The sequence below is a fragment of the Fonsecaea multimorphosa genome (assembly GCF_000836435.1).
Source record: "Fonsecaea multimorphosa CBS 102226 unplaced genomic scaffold supercont1.8, whole genome shotgun sequence".
Classification (NCBI taxonomy): domain Eukaryota; kingdom Fungi; phylum Ascomycota; class Eurotiomycetes; order Chaetothyriales; family Herpotrichiellaceae; genus Fonsecaea; species Fonsecaea multimorphosa.
In genome coordinates, this window is record NW_015971642.1 from 500,755 (window position 1) to 519,888 (window position 19,134).

The following is a 19,134-nucleotide window of genomic DNA, read 5'->3' on the forward strand; positions in this document are numbered from 1 at the left end:
GCAATTCTCCGGCTGCTTCTCCTCCTGCAGACTTGCCTCTGCTTGTGCTTACATTGGCAGATTTGCAAATCAAAACAACCACCTGAGGACAGGGCATTTGACGTAGAAGTGGCGGGGGGTTGGTGTACTCGGTATCCTGAGAGCAAACAAGATCCTCCGTACGCTCATATTTCGACAACAAAAACGTTGATCACGATCGCGTAAAGTATCAACTCAGGGACCGCTCAATGCCGTTCATTTGCCAGCTGTTTTGCTTACTGTGATCCTCACCTCGAGCCAGGGCCCAAGAACTCGTGTGATTGCCTGTGTCTGTATTCTCTAATAATCTCCTGCCTGATTGCGTCCCTCACGACTGGACTGTGACCCCGATTCCTCTGCATCTACCCAGTCACCCAGTGTGCTCATATTCGAAAGCCGTCCTGGCCTCCGAATCAAAGGTAGCATCAAGTCCTCCGTATTTTACACAACGCTCATAAGGTCCCACTTTTCGTCCGGCGTTTCGGAAGCAGAGTCTGACCTCTTCCGACCTGTCTCAGCCCAAACCTTCTCGTCCGTGTCTCTACATAGAAACCTTTGCATGCCATGAGAGCATGCTCTTGGCCATGCGCGTGCGCGTGTGTGTCTGCATCTTCCACGTGCCACAGGACTCGCACTTGCCTCAAATGTCATAGCCGCTGAATCCCTCCTTGACTCCTCTTTCCCATGCAGCTTTCTTGCGCTCGACATCCTCGGCTCTCTGGTCCCTCATCCACGCTGTGTTCCGCACAAACTTTTCCCTGAATCTCTCGCTTTCCTCGATTTTGCCCCGTTCATATGCTTTTCTCAGCGGTGTCTCAAGCGCGCTGCGCCGAAAGAATTCGAAATCGCCTTGCAGCAAAAGCTTGTAGGAATCAGGACTGATGAAGGCGGTCTGCTCATCGAAGTGGTCAAGGTTGCCGTACACTTCTTGATATGCGGCTTCGATGTTCGCGTTCTGGGGGGCAATGTTGCGTCGCAGGTAGGGATTGTGCATCCGTGACTGATCGACACCTTCAGTTGCGTCTGTCATGGTGTAAGACGCGATGTAGTATTGCCATCGGGCTTCGTCTGAAAGCGAGTCACTGTCGAAAGTAGCGTCTTCCGATGGGAATAGCCGTATGGTGCAAAGCCGATCTTCAGGAGTCTGCGGGAAGGTCAGCATTGTTTCCACCTTGAATCAATTACGAGGGCGCAACTCACGTAGCTGATGCGATACACCTCAGCGTCCTTGGACAATCGTTCAACCTGCTTCCGATACTGAATTTCCTGCTTGCGGGTCGTATCTGGGCGCTCTCGGTCTCGGAGAAAGAGGTTAGTAATCTCCACACTCTTGTCCTTAGCATCCCCGCCCAAGATGTTCATAATGAATCGAAGAATAGCCGAGACAAGCCTATCGATCGTGTAGAGCTGCCAGCCACTCTTGTTGTAGTACCGCCTCAGTGTCTCTTCAAGGTGAGCGAGGTCGACAGTGCCCACCAACACCTCCTGGCACAGTTGCAAGATCTGCTGATAGTAATTCTGCTTTCCTTCAATGCTGTAGAAGAAATAGTCTGGTCCTTTGTCGATCATGCGGAGTTCGATGGCTGGCTTGATCTTGCCTTTGGTGCCCTTATGTCTCGCAACGGCTTCTTGAACATTAGCTTCGTTGAGCTTGATCGCCAGCAACCTGCTGTACAGCATCTCAAACAATCTGAAGAAGCAATAGATATTGGCGTTGGCATAGAGGTTGAACGTTGTGTGAGGATATGTCTCGTCCATGGCAAGGTGGCGGGCGGATGTATCGCTGTTAGCGACATTTATCCACGGCTGTTGAGGCTCATCAGGAACATCGGAAACTGGGGCGTCTTCGTCGATCTCCATCTCGCTGCTGGCACCTGGCGCTGGCGTCGACTCTTTGCTTGCTGAAGCAATACTGTCTTCCTTGCGGTGTCTTCTATCAAGCGCCAACCTCCTAAGCCAGTCCGACTTGCGTGGGTGCTTACCCTTGGCGGGTGGGTGAGCATCACTATCATGGCCATCAGCAGCATCGTCTTGCTCGTGATGCTGTCGTATTGATGTAAAATCAATTTGCTCCACGAATTTGTCGCCATCAAGACCGTAGAACCGAATGAGGAAATCAAGCAACCATCCCCTAATGCGTTCTTGCTCCCCGCCGTTAAAGGTTTGTTGTCGGTCTGAATCCAACGACACCAGTATCAAACGCGTCGCATCGGCGATGACCTCCAAGTCATTGAAATTGTATTGGAGTTGATGCCTCTTTCCAACAATGCCATTGTCGCGATCCTTCTTTGATTCTTCGTATTTAGCTTGTATCTCGCTTGTCAAGGCTTTTTGTTGGAAGTTCTTCTTGTCGAGATTTTTGGCATTGATTCCTTGATGGTCAAGGCTTCTCCAGAATTGTTTGTGGATCTGGTCGCGCCAAACTTTTTCCCATTCCCGTTGCACCTGCTTCCATTCTTCAAGCTTCTGTTTGAGTCTTGCAAGAACAATCGGCAGCACGGAGGTGGGGCGTGCGAACATTTCTTTCATGACCGTAGCGCCGGCTTCACGGCCGTAGACCTTCATGACGATGCGCTTGGGAATGGCTTCGCTTGCGCCACCCAACCCCGGTGCTAGGACGAAAGCGGCTCTGTCCGCCTCGCTCATGACTCCGATCTGCTGTACAATGGGCTCCATGAGTTGGATAGTCCGCTGGCATGACTCGATGTGGAAGTCGTAGTCATGGCGCTCTTCTTCAATCCGATGCAAAGCTTCCTCGTATTGATTCTTGCGGTGTGCGACAAAGCCCGAATCCTCAGAAGCCCAAGTTGGGTGAGAAGCCCAGACGTCATTGAGGACTTCATAACACATCCCGTCTCGGCCCTTACAAGGTTTGTCCTGGTCGCGCTTAGGCAGGTGACGATAGCTTGGTCCGAGAGCACGGCAATGAGAGAGATTGACTCGACCAGGGTCGGGCCGCACACGCGCTTCGATCACCTCCTCTTGATCCTCAATACCGAGGAAGTTTTTGAACCAATTCATCAGATCGAGGTTGCCGCCAATAAAAGCGCCGACTCTGTCCCCTAAAGTGTACTTGTCGATAAGGTCTTGAGAGTACAGATTGATGAGTTTGAGAAATTCGGCATAACTAGCGCGATTGCCGATCTGTTTCTTCGCCCGATCAAAAAATGCGAGCTCTTCTTGAGTGGTCGATGAGTTGGGGAATGGGGGAAGGGGTTCAGGGAGCTGGGGTACAAGAGTTGGTGAGGTGACGACCATGTCAGGTTGGGGCTGACGCTGAGTTGTGAGTTTTGGGCGCTGCCAGTGACATTAGTACCATGTAATACTGTAGTACTGAGAAGTACAAAAAGTGCGCTTCCATGAAGCGGAGTAAACTGAACAGTGAATAAAGTGAACTTACTTTGCTAGCGTTGCCAACCTGGACTGGAGCGGCTCGTGAACTTTGATTGACACTGGTCTCGACAGCAGGCTGTGCCGCTGGCTGGCTGGAAAGAGTGGCTCCAGGGCCCCCACGCCGCTTTTTGTTGTCTTTGCTTGTGCTAGGTGGATCAAATTGACCCATGGGTGGCATTTTGGAGGCAGGCCTTGGAGTTTGAGCCTGGGGAATGGCGGTGCTTGCATATCCAGGTTCGCCGCGAACATTGCTAGTCTCTTCTTGTTGATTCATGAGGCGAGCAGCTTGAGCCTTGCCTTGGGCGGCAGACTCTGGCAGGAACTGTTTGAAATCTTCAAGCAGATCTGGGGCAGATATGAACAATTGGGTGACTTGAGCGTATACGTCCTGGATCGGTTTCGACTCTCTTTGGTAGGTCTGCAAAATTTCGAGGAACTGCTTGTAAATCTCTGGTTGTTGCGCAAAACGGTTCTGTAACAAGGTCAGTAAATTCACACCAGATCCGATAGCGGATCGACAATACCTTTATTTTATTCACGTAGCTGATAGCGTGGTTGAATTCAACTGGTCCTCCGCGCTTCAATTCACCAATGCCGGCATTAGTACCGAACCCAGCGGTCTGCTGAGTGTATGTCCCGCCTTGACCTGGCCCAGGTGATACAGCAAGAGCTGGCCTTGTCACTCCGTTTGTCACCGCAGTGACTGCACTCTGCAGAGTTGAGACGCCGCGTTGTTCTTGCTGAGTGATTGCATTCGAAACTTCATCCATAGGTCTTTCCCCAGGGCCCGGCTTATATCCGGGAAGTTCTGCCGATCTCGCACCAGGTGAAGCACCGAGAGGCTGTCCCCATCCATGTCGGCTTTCGAATGTGTCCTGTCGAGCCACTGCAGGTTGTGGGGCAGGTTCGAATTGTGCGCGACCCCTACCCTGGAGGGATTGGGTCATCGTGCCACTAGGGGTGGTGACCCTGATGGCGTCCGGATTCTCTTCGGTCCCGCATTCTATACGGTACCCAGGGGGTAGGAAGGTGTTGAATCCTTGAATCAGGGCGGGATGACCATTAAAGAGGTTTGAGACACGCTCAATCACTCCAGGCGTGTCAATCGCTTGGCTCTTGAAGTCCTTCATAATGTCCAAGAACCTGTTATACACGTCCGGATGATCGCTGAAGCGTACTTTGACTTGGTCGAGGTAGCTTAAGGCGTCATTCAGGATGGGCTGCTGGCCGTGCGCTAGTTGCGCTGGAGCGGGCATCGGAGACGGACCAGGCATAAAGGATTGACCCTGTTGTGGAGGCGCCGCCGGCACTGGTTGCTGCATGTATTGAGACGGTCTCTGCGAATCGTGTTGTCCTGGTCCGCTAAAGAGGCTGCCGCCAGCGGAAGCGCCTGGACCGCCATTCGCCAGAAGGCCATTTGGGCCATGGATCGAGTTCTGGACTTTGGAGGCTACGGGCTGATGTATTGGGATGGAACCGGCATGGCTCTGCACTGGACGTTGTTGCTGCGGCTGCGACTGCTGTTGTTGCTGCTGTTCTCGGTGAATGCGCTCTAATTGTTCCCTTTCTTGAGCCTCACGCTCACGCATTATCATTTCATCTCTTTGTCTTTGCATCTCGAGGTTGTTACGCTCGCGCATCTCTCTTTCCCTCATTTCATGCTCCCTCATTTCTCGCTCCCGGAGCTCTCTGATTTCTCTGTCGCGGCCGAGGTACGGAGGTGAGTGCTGTGGCATGGTGTGTCCCATGGGCCCACCAATAGGGTGGCCTTGAGGCTGGGGAGGCGGGGGCTGAGTGTTGTACTGATGTTGCTGATGATTTGGAGGGCCCTGTGTCAAATCTGCGATGGACAGGCTGTGACTTCCAGAAGGCTGCGAGTGGTGTTGATGATAAGACGAGGGCGGCGGTGGTAAGACATGCGGAGGAGGTTGCGCCGGCCCATTAGGACTGTTGACACATGGCGCAAGTTAGCGGTACAGATCATGCCAGCGCATGCATTGAGACTTGAGTAAAGCAGGATTCACTGAATCGCTAAAAGTGTGTGGTGAAAGATAAGTGAATAGAAACATACCCGAAACTGGCAAAGGGTCTGCCCTGCGGTTGTGCCTCACCCTGAGGAGGACCTCCAGGTCCGCGCCAATGGTCTCCGGGGTTCTGGTTCATTATTGATGATTATCTGAGACTTCTTCGAACTATGACGCTCTGTCACATCTCATTTTTGTCGTCTAACTGCGCCAAGTAGATGGAAACCGATATTGGCACGTACAGACACGTGTACGACCGAAGGGCAACAAATAGCGGAGCAGGAGGCCACAGTCGAAGAGGCCTGGCTGCGAGATCGACTGGAAATAGACAGGATAAAGGCTGGACACAACAAGCTTGATCCGAACGAATGCGAGGACTGTTGAGAACGAGGATGAGATGAGGCCTGGAAGATGGGATGGTCAGGGGACTTTTTCTCCAAGCTCCTCGGTGCTGTGGATGCGCAGTCTGTGGAGGATGCGAGAATGACGCCTGCTGCGTGACTGGCCGAGCTTTGCCAGAACTAGACTAGTCTTGTCGCTATACCTTCTTGATCTAGCTATGTGTTGGAGTGTCGCTCCACATAAAATTCTAGCACAGAGCCTTGCGTGCCTCGTCAGACTTCCCTCGCCCTGCAGCTATGGGACGAGGGGGAGCAATATTGTGGAGTAATAAGCCGTGGTCACGTCCGCTCTCTCAAGAGAAGAACTTGCTGGCAAGGCTCATCAGCCCAGAGGCACCGCCGCTACCTCCGCCTTGGCCCTTCATATACATCTGCATCGCCATCTTTGCAGCCATGTTGATCGCCGATTGCTTGTCTGTGCCGCCCTGGACGTTGCCCATGCTGCTCTGCTTGTCGAACAATTTGGAGGCTTCTTGCATGGCCATAGAGATCATTTGAGACTGCGATCCGCCTCCACCAGATCCACCAGATCCAGAGAACATCTTCAATGCTTGCATTGCAGCTCCGGCGCCCAAGCTAGAAGCATCGTGCTGCTGGCCACCACCCTCTTGCTGGTACAGCATCTGATGACTTTGCTGCATGCGACCCTCGTCCACGTCCTCGGATTGGGCACTGTGCTTGTTTTGGTTGAGGAAGGACATGGCCTGAGAAAACATACCCGAGTCTTGGGGATTGCCGTGTTGCTGGCTGTGTCGCATCACTTCGTCTTGGTCGTAGTCGGCAGATCCGCCTCCTCCATACCCTCCTCCCGAGGGTCTTCCATAGCCACCATCGCCTCCATATCCTCCGCCTCCGCCTCCGCCCGAGGACCCTCCATAGCCGCCATCGCCCCCGTAACCTCCACCTCCGCCAGAATTGCCACCATAGCCTTCGTCGTCGCGGCGTCTGTGATGACCTTCTTCTTGACGACCATGATGGCGAGGTGGTTCATCTCCGTAACCTCCGCTCATGCCACCACCTCCATAGCCGTCGCCTCCACCGCGTCCTCCTTGTTGGCCATACCCATCTCCTCCTCCGTAACCTCCTTGCTGGCGTCGTTCGCCATAGTCATCTCGACGACCGCCGCCTTGCCCGTTGTCGTCAAAGCGTTGGCCCTGGTCGTAGTAGTTGTCGCCGCCACCACGGCCACCACCGCCATACTCGCGAGGGTCTCCTCCTTGACGGTCATAGTAGTCTGACATGATCAGAGCTGGTTGTTGAAATGAGGGGTAATCTTGTAGACTGCGACGAATTTCGGGTTATGCAGGGTGATTTGGAGATATGTGGGAATGGAGAACAATCCGAAAGCAATAGGACACAGGTGATCTGAAGTGATTGGCAAAATAGCTGTCACTTTTGGTGATAACACGGATTCAACGTCTAGGTAAGGTCGAGTTCAATGTGAGTGGAAGGGGCAGTGGCGCTAGCCGCGTCGACCAATGACGTCAGGGACTCGATGTACCTCGATGCGTGCCCCTCGAAACTTCACTGAGCAGTAACCAAAGGATTAATCGAAGGACTCCATCCTCCAAATCTCGTCACATTGCGCTGCATGATGCTACAGACTTAATTTCTAGAATAATTGACCAGAACCATAGAGCTGGCCAACATGGCTGATGCGGCTGTGCTCGCGAATACAACAAGGTCGACTGCTAACACCACGAGATAACCTGCGAATAGGTACCTAGGTAACCACTGCTATGGCAAAATGGACCAGTACCAGGCTCAACAGCAACTACCATTGTCAACAAGGGTGGAAGAAGAAATCTCCCCGCCAATCGCGATATTCATCCAAGAACTGATGGCTCTGTTTTGAGACGATTCACATACTTTCAAAGGCAAGAAGCACCACTTGCTCGACCAAAGCAACGCTGCTCCACTGCTGTCAGCGGCATGTCGAAAGTCACTATCGAGTACGATTGTTTCAAAACCCCCGATACCAGAAGGTGTAACGAAAAAGGCGTCTCCCTAGGTACGCTTCGTTGCAAGGGCGAGGGACGAAATTGATTCTCGTCTTGCGGGAAGTCGACTCGAGGCTTGGAAGCAGCAAATTATCCATTGGGGGATGGCATTCCACCTCATCCATCAATAACACAAATATCATAACTCGTAGAGCAGACATCTACGTAAATATTGCAGAGAACCTCTTCAGAATGATAACAGCAACGTGGAAGTTGGGGGGTAGGACCATTAAATCTGCTGTTATTTTGCTCGGCCCAACATCCTCCGATCCCGGAACATGACGTCGGCCATATATTTTTCAGAAGCGAATCCCGACATAATCGTCCCTTTCTGCGGCGTGAGACTCAATCTCTCTTCCTGCCTGCAACCATCACAACCCCTTGCGCAAATCAAATCCATTGATATATTGTTTGCCTTTTCCAGCAAGTCGTCTCTTGACCCCTTCTGGAGTAGACTCCAACCATGTCAGGAGCAGCACCGACGCGGCAGACACTGCGGCACCTCCGACGCCTCTGCTTGATTGACTCGCCTACCGCCACGACTGCAACTACGAGAAGGACACCCGGCCCCTTACAACGTTCGCGACCAGTATTAGCAGCAGCTCATCATAGTCCTCGACGAGCATTTAGCACGACCATCACCCGTCATCTCCAGGAGCAGCCGGCAGCGCAGGCGCAGGCGCAGGCGCAGACCCAAGCTCAAGCCCGACCAGCACAAACGACGGAGTCCAGCAAACAAGACGATTCAGCCCTCTCAGCGACTCCCCCGGACGTGACCAACTACTACACCCTCTTCCCTTCCACACTCCCATCGGGCCCGCCCCCAGGTGCGCCCTTCGATATTCCCCTCCCGCAACTCCGCCGCGAATTCCTGCGCCTCCAGTCCCAATACCACCCGGACAAATTCCCCGCGGGCACGGCCTCGCACCAGAAATCCCTCGCGCTCTCTGCCCTCTTGAACAACGCCTACAAGACCTTATCCGACCCGCTCTTGCGCGCAAGGTACCTTCTCCTCCAAAATCATGGAATCGACATCACGCACGAGGACAACGCCACGCACGCGGGAGTGACCGACCAAAACACGTTGCTGGAAGTCATGGAGGCACAGGAGCTGCTCGAGGAAGCCACGACTCATGACGAGATTGAAACATTGATGAGAGAGAATATAGCGAGAATAAGGGAGACGGAGGCGGCGCTGGCCGAGGCTTTTGAAAAAGACGATGTCGAGAGTGCGAAAAGGGAATGCATCAAGTTGAATTACTGGCGGAGTCTGCATTCTGCGCTACATGAGTGGGAGCCAGGGAAGGAGGTTAGATTGGTGCATTAGCTTCCTGGAGCTATGCAAGATGACGATGGCCGATATAGTGGCAAGGTGAATGCGGTTGAATTGCTACACTCCGTATAGCTCGTGCATACCCTCTTTATTTCATATCTAGCCCTTTTTGGCATATCAATATTGGATATCTGATCCGATGGATTCTTGCACCTTATTCCGACTGGTGGCTTCAGACTTGCCGTTGGTCTGTATTTGATGTTCGCACACAAAGGACCACAGGTCTTCGTGTCAGAGCCCAATCTTGTCGAACATCAGACTGGATCCCCTTGGAAGTATCTCCGGTCCGCCACTGGCTTCACCAAACTCGCTTCTATTGTGCTTTTGCGGCTCTTTCGTGGCGTCTGGCACCAGGTTCTATTTGGTGTTCTCTCCCAAATTGCTCTTGACCTCCCGTTTCAGACCTTGCCTCTCATCCTCGATGACTTTCTTCTTGGAGGTCTTTTCGATGCGCGTGGCCTCTCGTTTCATCTCTTCGGCAACGAAGTTCGCCCACTTATCCTTCTGACTCTGCGGCCAAGTCAAGCTCACAGAAAACACTTCGCGTTCGTGGTCTTCGAGCATGGGGCTGCGTCCTTGATAGCCTTTTGACAGCACCAGTCGGTCCAGACCACAGAAGTTCTCAGTATAACCCCAAGCCTTAAAGACATCCTTGTCTCGGAAGAAGAGGTTGACGCCAAACTCAGTCCATGTGTGCTCGTACAGGGTAGCGGGTACAAAGTATATGTCTGATATAACATTGCAAATCCAAGACGGGACATGCAAGACATTTTCCAGGACAATGGTGTGGTTGTCTCGACTTCCGGGCTCTCGCCGGAGCTTGAGTTCGACTGTCCCAATGCCTTGAACCGGCACCTGGCGTTGATCAGAAACTGTGAGAACATATGACTTGAAGGAGACGTATGTCTTGAAAGCAGCACGATCGATGGCGATGTGGACGTTGGAGGCGGTTGAGAAGATCCAATCATAACACTGCTTTTTCTTGGGTTTCTTTGTGGGCAGACCATAAGAAATGGCTCGTTTGTGATGGTGCGCGAAATAGTACGAAGTCGGCTCGATATTGGGAGGAGGCAAGTCTCCACGTGGATCGAGGATAAAAGACATGTTGCTAGGTGGTGCTTGAGGCGATATTGCCAGGCTTTGGTGAACAATGCTGGTCTCCGGGAATAGATCTGCGGTGCTCAAGGAGTGGATCTTGCGGTATTGGTGTCGTCAAGAGTATTTGTTTGCCAAAAGAGTGACAAAGTAGCCAAAGATTGGAGATGGTGAGGTGAGCAAAAGAGTACGCCTGTCAAGGACAACAAGAGTGCGAAAACCCGATAGTTGAAAGTAAGTCGAGATATCGAATCTGTGTTCCTGTAAGCTGGCAAGAGCGCTTCATCATCCCATTAGAGGAAGCCATGGTCATTTCCTCGGTGGAAACTGCAGATCACAGGGAAGAGGCAAACCCAGGCGACGGTGTGTATCTGCGCTGGTTCATACGGCCTTCTAGGCTGCGGAGGATTCTGGAGGGCGTAGAAAGGACCATGACAAAGTTCAGAGTGGCAAGGCCGTGGACATTTCGACCACACCACAGCGTCACTCAGACTCCAGGAAAGAAGCGACGAGGGATAACGCCAGTGACCTTGGATATCAGATTGTGGAATGCATGATTCGTGGGACAGTGTGACCCTTGTCGGACAGGATATAGGGAGTGGTAGAGCTGCAGGGGAAGGGGAGGCTGGTTGGATCATCCTTGTGTCACCTCCCTGCCAACATCGTCTATATCAAACCCTACTGCCTCTCTATCCCTGCGATCTGATCTGTTGATACTGCAGAGGCGAAGGGCTGGATAACGTCCAGCTCCTTGGGGATTTGATCAGTGAGCTCCTCTCCTAGTTCGTTACAAGTTCGCCATTCTCATTTCCGCCCACCAAGATCGCCATGCAACCAACTCAACCGGTGTCTGAATCAAAGCACCAGCCCATCGCTGTGGGTCAATATCACAACAATAAATTGCTTCTGAGCACTGACCCTTGTTTCCAGGGCGAGAACCAACCCCACGATGTTCCTATTCTGCTTCGTCCAAGGCCACGGCCAACAAATCCGCTCCCCGATCCCCCTCCAGTCCCAAATTGACGATGATTATCTCAACCAGAGCCACGGTATTCAAGCAGAGGATAAGGCAGGGATACATTGAGCATAGAGTCGATTAAGATGTGCAAATATTGTCGTCAGGGGCATTGCTGTTATCCTTATTGGAAGGATGCTCACCCTCAAATGTTGGGATAACCGACCAGGAGATGCGTCCCTGCATCTGTGCCGCGCCGTGGGAAGGATTACGGCGCGACAAAACATGGGGCGTGCGAGGTGGCGAACTAGGTGACCTTGACTCCCTCGGACACTCTGATCTTTTGCAGAATTCACAAGATATTGCAGGCCATTGCGGGCCAGTTCCGGCAAAATTCGAGGCAGTAAAGGCTTCTTTCATCCCAAGTGAATGCTTTAGAACAATCTACTCCTCCCGAACCATTGGAACGCTCCTTGGCCAAGTGTTTTGGACACATGCTGAGCAGCGCGAACGAGTGATTGCTACGAGGTATCGCATCGCCACAACATTACTGTTTGAGAGGGCATCTGATTTGCCACTCTGCGCAGAATTAAATCTACCTTGCGCTTGATATCCAATGGATCCCACAGAGAATTTCCGTTGGAACGAACGCGGGGATATTGGTCCGTTCCATCCAAAAACCTTACAGTGAAAACTATGTTCTATAATCCACCGAATCGTGCCACTGTGTCTGAAATCATCCGCTGGGACCAGCCAAGTTTGTTCGGGCGGATGCTGAGCTACAGTCCACGGCAAGGTACCAGTATCTTGACGCGGATCGTCGCCCCAAGAATTTCAAAGAATTTCAGCCCTGCAAAAAGTCCAAATGGAAGATCTCCTTCGATCCTCGATGGTGTGACCGGATACGAGCTGCTTCAGTGTCAGATGAAGCATGGTATAGAGCAGTTCTTCTTCTATGTGCGGCTGCTCTCTTGTTGGTGCTGCAACGAGGATATGAGCCTGCACAAGTATCTTCCCAAACATGAATACCTAGGTAGGTGGCTTGAGCCCCCCAGGTCGCAACGCGCTAGCCAGCGACCCAAGAACTATGCTCGAGACATGGTTTTCCAAGGGCGGAGATCGACCTCTGAGCACTTTCGTGCGTGTGGTACCGTCCCAGATCCAAGGGATCGATTGAAACAACAAGCATATAGCTTTTGGGTCGACGACTCGAAGTGGGGACGAGGACCACGATAGAGCCTCTATATATTCCCTTTGAGGCCCACGAATTTGCAGCAGAGCAGCTTCCTCAGACCAACTGATTTCAGATCACGGCACTTTACTCACCAACTGCTATATTCCACCGACATCACTGGCGCCTCTCACACCAACAAACACGATCTCAACAGTCACTCAACACTTCTTCCCTTTCAGACAGCCTTTCTCCACAACATAACCTCATCTACACTTTTCGACATGGCGTCCTCCAACAAAAACAACAACGGCACAACTACCTCTAACACCACCTCTCTCGACCAGGCGTGCTCTTTCCCTCCACTTGAGCGCCCCATGTCTCCTCCGGTCCCAACAACGGAGGGCCGCAGACCACACCGCCCCATACCCATGCGGGAAATCGACGAGGATGGGATCGAGGACATCCAGGTCCCTTTGATCCCAGCGATTGGACGGATCGAGGACTTGATACGATACCCAGCACCACCCCGCCCACAGCCACCACCGCCAACACCAATCATCAGACCCGTGCCCGACTATGGCACAACACTAATAATTGAATATGACTTGGAAGACGCCACCTGGCCTACTGAAGCTGTCCCCTGGCCTTCCTACGATCGGGCCAGTGGATCAGCCAGTGCTCTAGATGAGCGCCGGATGCCCGTTATATCCGTCGTCCCAGAAGAGGAGGACTCTCGGTCGGAGTGGCCGCAGCAACAATCTCAACAACCTCAACAACAACACCTACGGCGTCGACCTGTACCAAGACCCACTCCGAGTCTTGAACCGTTTCCGCCCTTTTGGTATTCGAGGCGGACTTTGACACGAAGCAGACATTATGGGGATGATCTCAAGCCCTTGGTGGATTCTATGCTTGAGCATATACTCGTCTGAGATCTTGGACGAGTATGAACGGATTGGATGGGAAGCAGGGTTGAAAAAATAAGGATCGGGTGGGAATCAAGGATGAAGGAATACAGACTGGATGGGAAGCAGGATTGAAAGGATTAGGAACTCGAAGCAGGTCCTTGGCCATATTGGAAGGGCACTTTGGTTGAATCTATGTGCCAGGGAACACAGGACTATGGTGCTCTGACAGTGTACGAGTATTGCGAAGATAGGACAATGGAGACAAAGATTATTATTCCCCCCGTATGTATTCCATTCTGCATGCGCGGATATGACCCTAATTCGACAGCTCGTGGAGAACTGCCTACTGCGGTTACCGCCCCATGAGCTTGGCAAGTTGCACCTCTCAACATGCCAGTGGGTGCCAGCCGTGCGCTTCAAGTTCTGGAATCCTTCCTCCGCTTCTTCGCTTCCTCATCCCTCCGTTCCTACCTACCTAGGTACCCAAGGTAGTCCCTATTCCCCAAAAAGCCGAACCCTTCTCACCCCCATTTTTGGGGCCTGGCAGGATTTGCACCGCCGTGCTGAGACGGATCGCACATCAGATTGGACGCCTGGATTTTTCTTCCCCTTGACCGATCTTGAACTTTTTCCCGCACATCAGATTGAAACGAGCCGAATTCCGATCAGAACAACTTGTCTGGGCGGTGATGAGCATCGATGCTCTCTGTCTACTGCATGCAGGTGTCTGCTGCATGAAACCTCACCTGACGACCCAACGGATATCCACCGCACTCTCCCTATGACAGCTTGTCCTCATCAGCCGTGGTAATCGATGTACTGGGCCACTGACCACCAGCTTTCTGCAAGCGGAAAAAGATCGAATCCTTGAGCAATCTGGCGAAGGATTAATATGTGCAGCCAGGAGCATCATCACAGCAGCGGTCAATTGGTCCATGGGGATAAACATGGATTACTAAGTCCATCCTTTAGTCTTCCCCCTTCAGTAGAGCCCGAAACGGGTAGTGTTTGTAAGTATTACTAGGTAGTAGGAGGTACTTGCGAATGGTTGACCCCTCTTCTGAGTCTTCTCTGATTGCTGGTCGCGCACAACATTTGCTAGTCCACTCGTGGTTACTCTGAGATTCGTCTTCTCGCCCACTTGAACCCAACGTCCGGTGCCTTCTCCGAATCCTGAACTTGATATCTGGCTCTTTGCCAATTCACAATGATCTTCATTCAGCGCTTCCTCAAATAAATGGCATCCGGTATTATTCATTTCGTCAACGAGACGGGGCGGGGTGACAATGGCGGACCGAACAGGAGAAGGCTGTCCCGGATCAACGCGCACGTCGCGCGCTTCTCACATCAACGTCGGAAAAACAGCAACAATTCCGCAGTTGTCAATAAAATCGTGAGTGTCAGAGTATCATCGCGGAAATGAGAGCTGCCTACTGAGCTCTACCACTTTACATTGTCGCTGACGAACGAGTCTGGACAGTCGCCGTCGCTGCAAGTCGACTTTGTCCTGGAAAGCCCCCACCCGGACGCTTCTCGCGCATCCAGCAATAGCCCCGAGCAGATCTCTCCGTTTACATGGCAAGACGTCAATGGAGCCACACATCCAACCAATGGTTTCCCTCTGGAGCTACCAGAGAGCCGTCGCAGTTCCGAGTCCACCGAGTCTACAGGGCTCGAAGGCAACAAACCTGCAAGGCATCACGCTACTCCTGTCGATATCCCTCGTTTGAAGAAGGGGGATGAAGGTAGTTCCGAAATAATCATCAGAAGATCCTCGGATGGAAAACATCATTCCTTCTGTTCATCGCCTGAATTTGGACCTCTGGGATCATTCTTCCAGCTCGGTGACTCTGTTGACATTTACGAGAAATATCTTCTCAATTACTGTGCGTCTCCTATGGTCTCAACGTCCACCTCGTTGGTTTTCCGCTTGATTTTTATTCATTCCACTGCTGACCGAAAGGCACTGAAGATTTTACCGACATGCAAACTCAGATGTTCGGTTTCCATAAAGATGCCCTGTACTGCCCGCAAAGAGTGCCTGCAGCTCGGTCAATCCAGCAATCTCGTGCGGCACTGCATTGGATCCTTCTAATCGCTGAAGAGCAAATGGCCCAACGCATCAAGGAGCCACCAAACGCGCACATTCTCAAACACTCCATCTTGAAACGCAGAGCGAGTGGATATGGGATGCTCAGGTCGCTCTTGAACAATGCTGACTTTGACCTGGAGACGGCCGTATTAGCTTTACGATATGCGATATCGGCTGAATGTTACATGAACCACAAAGACGCTGCCCAGGAACACTTGAAAGCCTTGGATGCTCTACTGCAAAGACCGGGGGCACTGGAATATTTCGTCGTCAATGCGGACAAGACTGCACTGTCACTTTCGACCCTCAAGAGAATGTACGTGTCTGTTCCTTGCAGCATCAGGTCATTCAGCGACTTTGAGACTATCAAAACCATGGTATTCCTCAAGTGGAGGCGCTTGCAGGCATGGTCGAAGCAGAACCACGCTGACTTGGTCCGCCACGCTTATACCACTTATCACATGAGCGCCGATGCCAACCACAAGGCTCAAGCTCTTCCACAGAAGCAAGCAAAAGAACCTACCACGGAACAGTCTCTCCTCGATCGGTACATCGCAATCAAGAAGTCCGCGCTCTTCTCGACCTACACTTGTGAGACAATGAACGCGGCTTGTGATCCCGAATGGGTGTACACTTACCAAGCAGGGCTCTTCGCATTGTTTTACGACCTGAACATGACATTGGCAAGTTTTGGAAGGGATAATCTTCGCGAGAAGATCTTGTTCCTGGAGAAACTCAAAGTTGCCTTCGATTCCAACTCTGCCAATACCCTGGGCGGGACCTCTACGCTGTCTATTGTGGACTGGGTTCGCGAGCAATGCTACAGTGAATGCTTCAAGAAGGAGGAAGCCATCTTCAAGGAAACTGATCTTTGCACTTACGAGATCAATGGTTTTAAGATCTTCGCACTACTGCATGTGGATCAGCGAGTTCGTCTGACAGCAGCGCTACGCGCTTGGTTGCTCATCGATATCAGCGTCGACGTTGACATCGAGGCAGAAGATTTAGAGGAAGTGGAATTTCTCTCGATGGAAGAGCAAGTCACCAGAGCTTGGTGGGACGAACAGCTCACCCCGAACTCATCGCCATCACCCTGAAGAAGTCCTTTATCAGCCTTCTGATATTCGCCAACACTGCAGCATCAACTTGCCCTTCTTCTGGCCACCTTTCCGTGGGCGTAATCGGATCCCCCAGCTGGGTACAATTGCAGAAGGTGTCCCCGTTTACGCACACAGGAACAAAAGCAGACTTTCCGATAACAGTGGACTTCGCGAAAACAGTGGACTCTCCGCCAACGGTGGACTTTCCGAAATGGCTGTTTGAGTTGATGCCGGAAAGCGCAACTACTCGAGCCAATACGCGTGGTCTACAAGTTACAGAGCACCCCTCCTTACCTAGGTACATACCTAAAGCTCTCACAAGTCACAGGTACTCAGCCGGCAGGTGGCCGGGCCTTGCCAGCGCTGACTATTAAATGATTTAGAAGGAGCACCGAAAACGGCCATTGAGCACGAGTAATGATTACTTGGTCGGCTCCGAGAAGCGGGGTCCCGTCGGCTTGTACTCGGTCCTCCCAAGGACATCGCCCGGGTGCAGATGAAACAAAAATGTAAACATTTCTCAGGCGGAACGGCACGCCGTCCACCTGCCGATTACAACTACAATGCCTGAATTGGGATCGCGGCACTTGTCGTATTCGGCAGGGAACCAAATGCGTATCGACGGCTGAGATTGATGCGCCTACCGACTGGGGCCGTATTTAAGTTCTTACTGGCAACCGACACCTTTTCGCACGATTAGCAGTAAGAGGCCGCCATCGAAAACGTGTTCCAGAAACCGCGAGGATACGCAATGTTCTCACCTCTTTGCCCTGTTTCGACAGGACCTTTCCACACGGCTCTTCTCAAGCATTTTTACAAGCCGCTGTGACTCCTGACTCCTCGAGATGCAATCGGAATACACCAGTATTACTTCCGGTTACGGACCCCCAAAACAACTATGCAGACATGCTTAGGAACTGCCCAGGAGCTAAGCTTTGCTCTCATGCTGCCTACGTGTCGCACGATTATCGGCGATCGAGCTGTCAATGAGCGCAGGAATCAGCTAGCCCCCGCTATCGTTGGATGACCAAGCAGGCATTGAAAGACGTTGAAGAAGGCGAGTCAGATGACAAAGGGACTCGTACCACTCTCAAGGTCTAAACGTACAACTATATCCCGGGACACAAGGGAATTTGGGGTCTGCTCGACCACACCGGCATGTCATTCATCTCACTGAAACATGTATACCCTTGCGAAGTGGAGTCGCACCATGCAAATTGTCACTGCATGGCCTTCGGACGTGGTTCAGCGTCAGAACTAACACAATGCCGGAAGCCGGGAGAAGCGTGATCGGGAATCAATTTGAACATGGTGCCACCTTTCTCTGATCCCGCTCCACGATTCAACAGAACCAATCAACTTCGCTTGTCCAGTCTTTGTCAGCCTTGCCTAGGGAGAGCCCTGCGCCTGCTCTAAGAAGTCTTCAGGAGCAAGTTGAAACTCAGAGTCTCTCGCTATCCCATGGAGGCCTCAAAATGTGAGAAGCGCTGCCGTTCGGCTCGCAGCCACGCATCTATGTGTCCGATCTCAGGGAGGCTCATATGCACTCGTCTGCGGATACGAAATCGTCCATGTGATGGACGGCTGGAGGCTCTTTCGATTGCAAAGTTGGGGATGATGGTCCATGCTCTGGTCGGCCTAGACTATAATGTTGCGGACCCGTCCATGAACCGAGCCAGCAAAGTTTGACCTATGCCAATGTGTAAGCAAAAGATTGCATGAGTGATGATGCACAAAGCAGTGAGCCCGGAATTCCATAGTCGCTGCCGCCTATTGCACGTTTCATTGGTATCTCAAGACTTTCAACACCATCCTTCCTGCCCGGGACCGTTTGCGCTGGGATGAGAGAATTGTCACTGCTGGAAGAGTACGAGGATCAGAACGCTTTGTTAAAGTCTGATCAGCTGGAACGAGTCTTTCAGTGGTGGCAGTTTCGCAAGCGTGCCATTTATCGAGGAACGTCCGCTCCTGTCGCGACCTGCTTGAAGAAAAACCAAAGATCTGTTGATGATGGCTTTCTTCTGGCCGGTAGTGATGAAAGAGGAAGCTTTGATGCTTGCCGAACTCATGCGACGTGGTTCTTTGACGAACGGAGAAGGAAACTACTCACCTTGGCTTCCTTCCCGCTGCACAAAGGCAATGCATGCAGTTCCTCCAGGCCTGTACAAAGTTCATGTCAGATCTGCCGATCCTGCAGTCTTCGCTTGGAGGTCCGACAAGGTCTGGATCTCTTCCTCTGGAGCGTATTTGGAAGACACTTTCCTGCAGCAGGACTTCGCTCTGCGAGCAGAACTTGCGCAAGTCATCTATTAGACTGCGTCACAGTTCACGAAGCTGGATGGGGTGTTTCACTCTAACCGAATTACTCAGTCGAGAGATGTATCAGGCAGCAATTGTTTATGTTGGGTCGTGCTATAGGACATGATATTGCAGAAGTTGTTTCCTTCACGAGATGAGGCTCATACAAGCAGATTATATGATCCTGCGGCCATCTTACCATCACGAAGGCCATGGCGAACAATACGTAGGCGTTATTGACTTGGAAGTCATGTTGCTCGTCGAGCCGTCATCGTTTCATTGTCGTTCTGGCTCTTTTTGAGTCGCCGCCGTGGTGAAAATGCCATCCAGAGTCCACTCTAGT

General features: G+C 52.0%; 6 protein-coding genes across 6 annotated transcripts; 3 read left to right on the forward strand and 3 right to left on the reverse strand.

Annotated features, from left to right (window-relative positions):
* Positions 1 to 658: 658 nt before the first annotated feature.
* Positions 659 to 5,574, reverse strand: Z520_04885 (uncharacterized protein; the record flags this gene model as incomplete). Its single annotated transcript, XM_016775389.1, has 5 exons — positions 659 to 1,162; positions 1,219 to 3,315; positions 3,419 to 3,883; positions 3,936 to 5,358; positions 5,483 to 5,574. The coding sequence occupies 5 exons, from the start codon at positions 5,572 to 5,574 to the stop codon at positions 659 to 661; spliced, it is 4,581 nt and encodes a 1,526-aa protein (XP_016633432.1).
* A 555-nt stretch (positions 5,575 to 6,129) lies between these two features.
* On the reverse strand, positions 6,130 to 7,077 carry Z520_04886 (uncharacterized protein; the record flags this gene model as incomplete). Its single annotated transcript, XM_016775390.1, has 1 exon — positions 6,130 to 7,077. The coding sequence occupies one exon, from the start codon at positions 7,075 to 7,077 to the stop codon at positions 6,130 to 6,132; it is 948 nt and encodes a 315-aa protein (XP_016633433.1).
* Positions 7,078 to 8,299: 1,222 nt separating this feature from the next.
* On the forward strand, positions 8,300 to 9,163 carry Z520_04887 (uncharacterized protein; the record flags this gene model as incomplete). The annotated part of the gene is made up of 1 exon (XM_016775391.1): positions 8,300 to 9,163. The coding sequence occupies one exon, from the start codon at positions 8,300 to 8,302 to the stop codon at positions 9,161 to 9,163; it is 864 nt and encodes a 287-aa protein (XP_016633434.1).
* A 363-nt stretch (positions 9,164 to 9,526) lies between these two features.
* On the reverse strand, positions 9,527 to 10,273 carry Z520_04888 (uncharacterized protein; the record flags this gene model as incomplete). The annotated part of the gene is made up of 1 exon (XM_016775392.1): positions 9,527 to 10,273. The coding sequence occupies one exon, from the start codon at positions 10,271 to 10,273 to the stop codon at positions 9,527 to 9,529; it is 747 nt and encodes a 248-aa protein (XP_016633435.1).
* Positions 10,274 to 12,674: 2,401 nt separating this feature from the next.
* Positions 12,675 to 13,325, forward strand: Z520_04889 (uncharacterized protein; the record flags this gene model as incomplete). The annotated part of the gene is made up of 1 exon (XM_016775393.1): positions 12,675 to 13,325. One exon carries the CDS (start codon positions 12,675 to 12,677, stop codon positions 13,323 to 13,325), a length of 651 nt encoding a protein of 216 aa, XP_016633436.1.
* Positions 13,326 to 15,284: 1,959 nt separating this feature from the next.
* Z520_04890 (uncharacterized protein) lies at positions 15,285 to 16,490 on the forward strand (the record flags this gene model as incomplete). The annotated part of the gene is made up of 2 exons (XM_016775394.1): positions 15,285 to 15,709; positions 15,737 to 16,490. 2 exons carry the CDS (start codon positions 15,285 to 15,287, stop codon positions 16,488 to 16,490), a joined length of 1,179 nt encoding a protein of 392 aa, XP_016633437.1.
* Positions 16,491 to 19,134: the final 2,644 nt, after the last annotated feature.